At 35.8% G+C, this 9,544-nt stretch overlaps 1 protein-coding gene across 1 annotated transcript in view; it reads right to left on the bottom strand.

The window, feature by feature from the left end:
* Positions 1 to 851: 851 nt before the first annotated feature.
* Positions 852 to 9,544, bottom strand: part of LOC107575263 (uncharacterized) — a 34,086-nt gene continuing 25,393 nt past the window's right edge. The window contains exons 14-24 of the mRNA XM_016261674.1: positions 9,141 to 9,173; positions 8,644 to 8,985; positions 8,228 to 8,521; positions 7,980 to 8,091; positions 3,360 to 3,550; positions 2,970 to 3,263; positions 2,717 to 2,881; positions 2,275 to 2,389; positions 1,226 to 1,288; positions 1,062 to 1,080; positions 852 to 935 (exon numbers count right to left, since the gene is read on the bottom strand). Coding sequence (XP_016117160.1) covers positions 873 to 935; positions 1,062 to 1,080; positions 1,226 to 1,288; positions 2,275 to 2,389; positions 2,717 to 2,881; positions 2,970 to 3,263; positions 3,360 to 3,550; positions 7,980 to 8,091; positions 8,228 to 8,521; positions 8,644 to 8,985; positions 9,141 to 9,173 — 1,691 coding nt within the window. The 3' untranslated portion in view covers positions 852 to 872. The remainder of the gene's footprint in view (positions 936 to 1,061; positions 1,081 to 1,225; positions 1,289 to 2,274; positions 2,390 to 2,716; positions 2,882 to 2,969; positions 3,264 to 3,359; positions 3,551 to 7,979; positions 8,092 to 8,227; positions 8,522 to 8,643; positions 8,986 to 9,140; positions 9,174 to 9,544) is intronic.

Below are 9,544 nucleotides of genomic sequence, written 5' to 3'. Positions count from 1 at the left end.
ATAGGATATTTTATTTCTGACAGTGTAAACAAAAAAAGGCCTATGAAATGTTTAAAAAAACATGGCTTTAAAATCTAATTTTAAGTGAGTATAATTACTGATTATATTATTTTATTAATTTAAAAGATCAATTAAATTTATAGGTATCGGTATCGATATCGACGATACTGGGCTTGAAAATATCGGTATCGGATCGAAAATAAAATACGAGGTATAGCCCATCCCTATGGTTTTGTCTCGCCATGCCGGGAGATGGCATCACAATATGGTAAGGGGCGTAACATTTCCGTCACATGCTTGAGGCATTCAGCCAATCACAACGCACTGGATAGCTGGCCATTCAGCGGACACCTCGCCTTTCAGACCGATGAGCTTTGTAAAAATCGGCACGTTTCAGAAAGGCGGGGCATAGAGGAGAAACAATAATGTACATTATGTGGAAAATACTGTGTTTTTTAACCTTAAACCTCATAAACACATTTCATTACACTAAATACACAAAATAATGTTATTTTTAGCAACATCATATGACCCCTTTAAAGCATTTCTAAGATACAGCCTCACTTTCTGTTTGGTATGTCACTGTCTGAATGTAACAATATGATTCAATCATATTTAATAGTCAGGTACAAAAGTAGTAAAATAAAAAATAAAAAAATCTGTATAATATTACATATATAGTTCATAAATATAAATCAGATCAGTTGTTTGCTTAACCAACCTGAATAGATCTGGATTCTAAAAAGAGACGCTTATACATGATAAATGTAACACAATTATTAATAATAAAATGATTAATAAAGTCTAACATTAATTGTTAATCTTTTCAAAAAACACTGTATTGAGCCCATTTTGCTTTGATGTTGTTTTCATCAGATATTTCCATACATGTTGAGTTCGTCCATGTTGGTGTATTCAGCTTCATAATCATAACCCTTAATAGAATATTTCAAGAGAGAACAGAGAGCCAGACATCAGTTAATAACATATTTCAGTAAGACTTCCTCAAAGGATCTCAGTATGTTTTCCGCAGTGTAACGCAGTGCAAATTATATACTCACAGAGCAGGATTTTGGATCACTGAGGTGCATGGGGAAAAGTAAATTTTTGTGTGGTTATTTCATTTAAATACCAAAAATATCTTGTTCTTTTTAAAAATGTACAAAATTTGATGGATAAATTTACAAAAAAATTGACTTGTATCATGGGTTCAAATGTGCTGTACCTCTTTGGTGACGGCATATAAGGTTCGGAGAAAGGCTTGTTTCCTGACATTGCATCTTTTGACCTGCATGGGAACAGATGTCATGTAAGAATGGAAGGTGATGCTGTGAGTTTTACTAACTTTTTCATCTTTTGTTTGATTTCTACTTAGTTTATTCCCGTTTGATTTGACCTCCAGATTAATGCCTTTCATTGCTGACTGCTCCACATCCACATGTTTTTTTTGCATATTGACTAAAAGTGATAAACATCAATGCAGCATATCAATATGACTCAAAGTTATCGATACCTATGTTAAATTATAACTTTTAAAAGAAGGTACAGATCAGATGATTAAAGATTATCTAATCAAGCAGCAAAGGAGCAAGAGAGTGAATGTATAACAATTATATATCTAGATAAGCATTGCTTCCTGTGTATCATCCAATGAACATCTACATACAGTATATGGTAAGTGATACAACAACTTATTACACATCTAATTTGTTCTCAGGATATCTAATTAGCATTTGCTAGCACTCAACAAAAGCAAACAACATTTCTTTCTCAGACAAAAAGTGCAAAGTTTGTCATATTCACTGTGTACTGTATGTGAAATTAGTAATATGCGATCTTTAGTTGAGATATGATTTCCAGTGCACACAAACATAACAATTTACTGTGTGTACTGTTGCCACCCTATTCTCTTGGCAATCAAAAAATCCATATCAATTAACCCCTGACTATTATTATGCTTATTATTATTATATTCAATTTGATTGGGTTTCTGAATCCACTTTCAAGTCTAGTTGTACAAAGTCAATGCAAATACTTTTTTTGTTCAGTTTTGATGACTGAAAGCTTTCAACAGCAGCACTATAAAACATTTGTATATGAGATGAAATTTTGTTGCAGAAAAGTGAAATAAGTCGTGCATGATCATGCATGTGTTGTTAAATTATTTAAATATTAACTTTAAATCTCACAGGGTAAATATTTTACCTCTAAGGGGTTCAGCTGACAAAAATGTTTAGAAATGCCTGGCCTAAAGAAACATGCACAAAGAGTTACCTTTGTCGTTTCTTGTATATGATGACTCCAGCAAGTATACAAACCAGAAAGAACACAAGTGATGGCGTTAGGATATAAAGACCAATAGTCTCCAGTCCACTGAGCACTGGGTCTGCTTTATTATGGAAAAGGAATAAGAGGATTCATCATTATTATTAGCACACAACTGATAATATCATAACTGATCTGAAAGGCATAACAATGACGTAAGCATGGACTCCAGGAAAAAAAACTAAATAAACATTATCAATATAGAAAACAATATGAATGATGAGACATGGTTGAGACAGTATATGTTAAATAAATCACTCACATTGCACATTTAAGACAACAGATGCCATAATGTCTCTTCCAGAAAATGTTGCAGTACATATCAATTTCTTCTCATGATCTACTTTTGCACCCAGAAAGGTTATGTTAGAGTAGATGACCCAATTTAAACCAGAAAGTGTTTTGCTCCACTCTGTGACCTGCATGTTCTCATAGTTCCATGTGATGTTTGGATTATCTTTCTGGCAGGAATGGTAGACACTACAAATGAAGTTCTTTGCGACGCCCTCTGTGACATCTGCCAGTTCAGGCTCAATCGTTATGTTATGATGAACACCTGAAATTGAACTGAAATCTTGTAATCGGTCCAATTGTGACATTTTAACTGATAGTGCACAAACTAGTTCACATTTGTGTTTACTCACATTTTACACGTAAAACAACAGAGGTTGTAATGTTTCCTCCAGAAAAATTTGCAATGCAAATCAATTTCTTTTCATGGTCTTCTTTTACACCCAGAAAGGTTATGTTGGAGTAGGTGACCCGAGTTAAACCTGAAAGTGTTTTGCTCCTCTCTGTGACCTGCATGTTCTCATAGTTCCATGTGATGGTTGGATTATCTTTCTGGCAGGAATGGTAGACGCTACAAATGAAGTTCTTTGCGACGCCCTCTGTGACATCTGCCAGTTCAGGCTCAATCGTTATTTTATGATGAGCACCTGAAATTGAACTGAAATCTTGTAATAGGTGTCAATGTGACATTTAAAGTGAATAGCTAATAGCACACAAATCAGTTCATGTTTGTGTTTACTCACATTGTGCACTTGTGTTTTTTGTATCTGTCACTGTTATGCCACCATAATGTGTTACTGAACACTTAATAGTTGAGTTTTCTGCCTTTACAACACCTGTGCGTGTCAGAGTGATTTTCCACGGGCCATCTTTAATGGAGTCATTGACTATTTTGTCAGATCCTTCTATACCGTTCAGAGTGATGGTTGGTTTGCTGTATGGACACGTGTGGGAAGTTGAACATTCTACTGTGATGGCGTCACCCGTCCTTTCACCTCCAGAAATACTGATGCTGGGCAGCTGTGGACTTGCTACAAATAGCAGAAATGTCAATATTAGGCAACTAGATAAGAAGTCAAGCTAATTTTGAAGAACAAAGTATTTATGTACCGTCAACTTGAATTGTAGAGGTGACATCATAAAATTTGTAGGTGCTCCATCCAACATTTTCAGGGTCAATCCATGCATATAATTTCTCTCCATGGTGGGACTGTTCCAGGTTTTTAATTAACAGACTGCAATCCCTACTTAATGGGTCACCATATAAATCAGTTTTCCATCTGAACTTCTCAATGACATAATTTGGATACCATGGATCATAAACTAAAGGATAACCTCTAGAGACCCACTGATACCACACAACTCTACGTGGTTTTTGGGGTGGGTATGATGTGTAGCTGAAAGAACATGGAAAAATCAAGCTTTGTATTATTTTCCCGGTGGATAAAAATAGCCGCACAGACCATTCAGTCAAACTGACAGATAATTATTATTTGTTGCTCAGCTAATTATTTGAAATGATTTGTTTCAGTCATTTTGAATGGAAGTGCCACCCATAATTTAAAACACACTCTTTTGGAAAAAGGTGGATACTGCAGCTTTTCAGAGTAATTTCTTCTCTATCTTTCTCTCTCACCCCCTTCAGTCTTCTTCTTAAGCACTTTAACACACTTGCATACTTTAACATCCTTCAGTTTTTCATTCTTACCTTTTTAGTAGTCCTCTGTAGATGATTGGGAAAAGAGCCTATTACCAAGAAGAGAAAAGCAAAAAAATAGGTGAAGTGAAAGAAAGAAAAAGGTTTTTTTTTTTTATGAAGGTCAGCCCATTTGTTGGTGTGAGGCCCACACCCAGCAAGATGCAAGATATCTCCTTCTTTTTTTTTATGAAGGTCAGCCCATTTGTTGGTGTGAGGCGCACACCCAGCAAGATGAAAGATATCTCCTTGATCTTAGTTTTTGTCAGAGTTCATCACAATATAATGCACAAGTGGTCAATTTAAAAACAAAGTACACAACTTTTAGTTTCTCATGTTTCGTTCCTGTTTCATTTGTTCCTGCTACCCATTTGTTGTCATTCCTGATTATGTTGCACACTGGTTTCTAGTTTTGTTCTCATTAGCCTTTCTACTTTTTGCCCTTGGTTTGCTTAGTTCAGTGAATGGTGTTGTTTGTTAAATAAAGTGAAAGAGCTGCATTTAGATCAGCTTCTCCTCATCCATCTTGCTTAACCAGTCAACACAGTAACACTGCTAATCATTAATTCTGGACCTGTTATTGTGCCTGATTGGGGTTATACTTGTTTCCTTTCACAAGCATTGCTACAAAGATTATTATTTCTAAAAACATTTGGTTTAATCACAATATGTTCATGCAGTTTGCTGTCAATACTGGTAACAGTGTAAGCATTTTATACACTGGTGCAAATTTGTTTCACAACAACAATACTACATTACAGCATATTTTACAAACTTACTGCAAACTTATGCAGTATGGTATTGATAAGGAGAATGAAATTGATAAAGAAATTGCTAAATAAATCATCAAGGTGCTAGAGTGGATGGAACTTTTATATTTATTGTTATGTTTTCACACAAATATGCTGGAAAGTGAGTAGAACAGAGACAACAACATTAATAAAATCATTTAAGTCAATACAGACTCAAAAAGAGTGATTACATTTGAAAGCATACAATCTGATTAATATTATTTTGAGCTTTTAAAAAAAGAAAAAACTGTTGAACATTGTGTTGTTCATTATCATCAGATATTTCCATACACGTTGACATCTTCCATGTTGGAGTAAACAGCCTCATAATCATAACCCTTAATGTAATATTAAAAAAAAGGCAAAAAAAGGACACAGAGGTCAGTCAATAACATATTTTGGGGCAGCTTTTGAAATCATAGAAATAATTTCCAGTTGAATAATGGTAGAAATAAAAATATATACTCACTGAGGATTTTGGCTCACTGAGGTGCATGGTGAAAAGGAATAGAAAAAAAAACAAACACATAAATATCTGCATTCATCATCATGGCAACTGTTAAGTTAAAGGAATCAGGAAGAAACTGAAAAAGTATTATTTTCCTCAGAAACTGAATACATATTTTTTGTTGCTGTTTAACATGCTGTGTAATGATTTTAGGCCTTAAAGGGGTCATGAATTGAGAAATCAATTCACATCAGAGGTCATTGTGATATAAAAACATCCTGTAAGTTTCAGAACTCAAAAGTTCCTCATTAGTGCAGAATCCATTTCTTCGTGTTATAAGTACAGTAGCACGAGCATCAGAAGTAGAACAGAGCATCAATTTACTGTTGGAGATTTGCAGCGCCGCATCCAGTGAAGAATATATCAATGATTGCAATTGGTTCTGTCTCTAGTTGTGTTGAATTGCACTGCTCGCATCCAGGTTCAAAAACAGGACAGAAAATAGCCTATTACTTCTAAGTTTATTTCTAAGTGATGTAAAAATCTTGCTAACATTGTAAGCGGCCCTCAGAGAACATTATAAAACGTAGAAGAAAAAATGTAGTTCATGACCCCTTTAAGAAACATATGTGGTTCAATGCACTGACCTCTTTGGTGACGGCATATGAGGTTTGGAGAAAGGCTTGTTTCCTGACACCGTACAAATGTTGTTTGTTCTGTGAAGAGTGTTTCATTAGTGAGTGGGGGTAGAAGCACAAATGTGTGATGCTGTGAGGAATTGTTTTTAACATGTTTAAATACTTTCTCTGTTCAGTGTGCACACACAACTGTAGAACATTTGTCAAATGATTTCCTCTCAGTGTCAATATTGTGGTGCTATCAAAATGACGGCCTGAGTGGCTGAAGTGTAATGTCGAAAGGTAATTGGAGAAATAGTTTTCGTAGTTAATTAAATGTACCGCACAATCAATAACTGAATTAATATTCACCTGCACATTTTATTAATGTTAATTATCAGTCATATGTGTGTTTTAACTAGTGACATTAATAGAAACTACTTTCTTAGGAAAATCTGTTTTGTTATTTATTATTATTATTATTATTTTTTAATACCTGTAATCTGTTCTCAGATTTGCATTGGTGCTGGGTGATTGGTGTCTACAAATAAATAAATAAATACAATTGAAGATTTTAATAATGAAACACATGAAATTAATACAAAAATGTGAATATTCATTACCTAGAAAATCGGCTCCAAATGCTCCGTCTGTTGAGAGATGTGACGTTTAAATAGTTTGACTACAAATGTAATACAAATTATAATTATAATTATATTTTCAGCCTACCTTTGTTCACGCCTCATTTGTCTTTGAGTATCATCTCCAGTGTCCCTGTAGATGGCACTAGTTAGTTCATTAGAAATAAATACCAACACTAACTTTTTTTGACCTTTCTATGTTGTACTTGCCTTCTATCACTCCTGTTTCCTCTATTAGTCCAAGCTGCTCTTCTGTCAGACATACTTAAACGGCTGGGAGAAAAATGTTAAATTTAATCTCAGGAACAAATACAAAGATACAAAGATAAAAAGAAAACCCCACCTTGATAATCTGTTCCAAACTGGCCTCCTACATTAGAGATCAGGGTTAAAATTCCTAGTATATTATAAATCCAAAGGTTTTAACATTGATTCATAAGTGAAAATTGATAAATTAATGTCATTCCTCACATACCTCTGTTCAGATTGCGATTGTGACCCTTGCATATCTGGATGAAGCTGTCTACAATCAGAAATGACAATGTAAAAGTGAGATACAGTTTGCTGTTACATTAGAATGGTTGAGAACAGTGAGAACGGCACTGTCTCAACATTCTTTGACCCAAAGTTGGAGATGATCTGATAAAGTATCTAGGATGAGTTAAAAAAGTATGTCTTTGACAAAATGTAAGTTACAAGCAGAAATCAGTGCAACTTTGACCTCCTGGTGGCTCTAGATGGTTTGACATAAGCACCATTTGGACGAGATTAGTTTTACAAGGGTAGATGCAGTAATTTTACCACAGGACATCTGTAATATTAATGGCCAATTCACACAGGATAAGAAATCTCTTACTACCAAAAGTGGGAGGGGTAACTTGATTTATGCATCGCCGTCACCTCCCTGTCATCATGTGCATTCCACATTGCTTCCTGTGCGTACTACGTTGCTTATAATATGTTTATAATATGTTTCTTATTATATCAGTTAGGTCCACTGAGATGGCACATTCGGATGGAACTAAAATCACTGAGAAGCTCTAGTAATAATTGTTCAACCCCACCTCTCCATGTAAAACTAATCCCATTCGGACAGGGCTGTAGAGACCTACAATTTAAATACAGACATTCTGAAGTATAAGCCCCCCCCAAAAAATAAAAAAAACATACCTGTGTCGCATTTTATAAATGAAGACTCCAGCAAGTACACAAATGAGAATGAACACAAGTGAGGGAGCAATGATATTAGACCCAAGAGTCTCCAATCTAAGCCCCTGAACTCCTATAATAAAATTATTGTTAAAAGGATTAACAGTCACATCATTAAATACAGTTTCTATTTGACCAATCATTTGAAAAAATGGACCAAAGAGTCTAACATGCACAAGCCAATCCCATTAACATCAGTCTGTACTTACTGCTAATACTCAGGAAGGCAGTGTTTTCCAGTGTTTTACCACCCCAAAATTTGGCAGTGCAGACAATTTCATCTTTCTCTTCATATCCAGTAGGAATAAAGGTCACAGCGGACACTGTTTCCCAGACGCCTCCACCCATGTGACTGTGGCTGATAGTTTCTCGGGCTGTTGGGATGCTCCAGGTGATTTGGGGAGGGTGAGAGGAGCATGTGTGGTTGACTGAGCATTTGACAGCGACTCGTGTCCCGGGCTCGATGTCTTCAGGGAGGGATGACATCACAGGTTTGACGGGTGCTTTTTAACAGAAAGACATTCAATCAGATTTGGAATGTGATGCATGAAATACAGTTGTTGTAAATGTTGTTGTGAAGTTTTCAGAAGTTTGCAAACCCAAGTGATTGGTTATATTTCCTCACCCCGCATTATAATGAACACACAGCTGTTTTTGAAGCTGTATTTCTCATTTCCTTTTTCTGCTCGGAAGCAGAACGGCCCGTTGTCATGAGCTTGCACATTATCCATCTCCACAGTACAGTTCTGCTCATCCGGGTTTCCGAGGAGTCTTGTGCGGCCTTTGAAGTTGTCCAAGACATTGTCTGGGTCAGTGTGGGACATGTAGCCACCTCCTTCAGTGACCCAAAGAACCCGAAGTCGAGTGACATATTCCTCTTCCATCTTGAAACTGCACGGTATTACCACACACGAACGAGGCAACGCGGTGATCTTGGGTATCACGTCTGCCATGTATTGGAAATGAGCTAAAATGATATATCATATAATGGATTAATCAATATTATCACAGAACTGAAGGTATTGTTGCTTATTATCAAAAGGCCTATGAGTGGAGGACAGTAATATAAATATGAGAGTATGCTGTCGGGGGGGGGGGAGTATGTGAAAGTAACCCACATACTTTCATTCAGGATCTGGACTGGTTTCTGGTACTCTGTGAGAAAATCAGTAGAAAACAATAAGTAACAATAAGCTTTCTGAGCCTGTTGTATTTATGGTTTTGGCGCAAATGAAGTGTCATGTCAATGCCAATTGTATTTATATAGCACTATTAAGCACAACGTAGGTTGATCAATGTGCTGCACAATGGAAAAAAAAGAAAGAAAAGAGAGAAAAAGACATAAGACGATAGAAAATAACTAAAAACAGTGCAATTAAAAACGTCCTCATTAATAATATGCCAAATCAAAGAAATAGGTTTTCAACTTGGATTTAAAAACAGATAGCGATGATGCAGATCTAATACTGAAGGGTAGAGCTTTCCACAGTCTGGGGACAGCTACTGAGAAAGCGCAGTTACCCCTG

Source organism: Sinocyclocheilus grahami, unplaced genomic scaffold (assembly GCF_001515645.1).
Source record: "Sinocyclocheilus grahami isolate Dianchi unplaced genomic scaffold, SAMN03320097.WGS_v1.1 scaffold2534.1, whole genome shotgun sequence".
NCBI classification, from domain to species: domain Eukaryota; kingdom Metazoa; phylum Chordata; class Actinopteri; order Cypriniformes; family Cyprinidae; genus Sinocyclocheilus; species Sinocyclocheilus grahami.
Note: the sequence above shows the minus strand (reverse complement) of the source record. Positions and strands in the feature narration are given on the sequence as shown.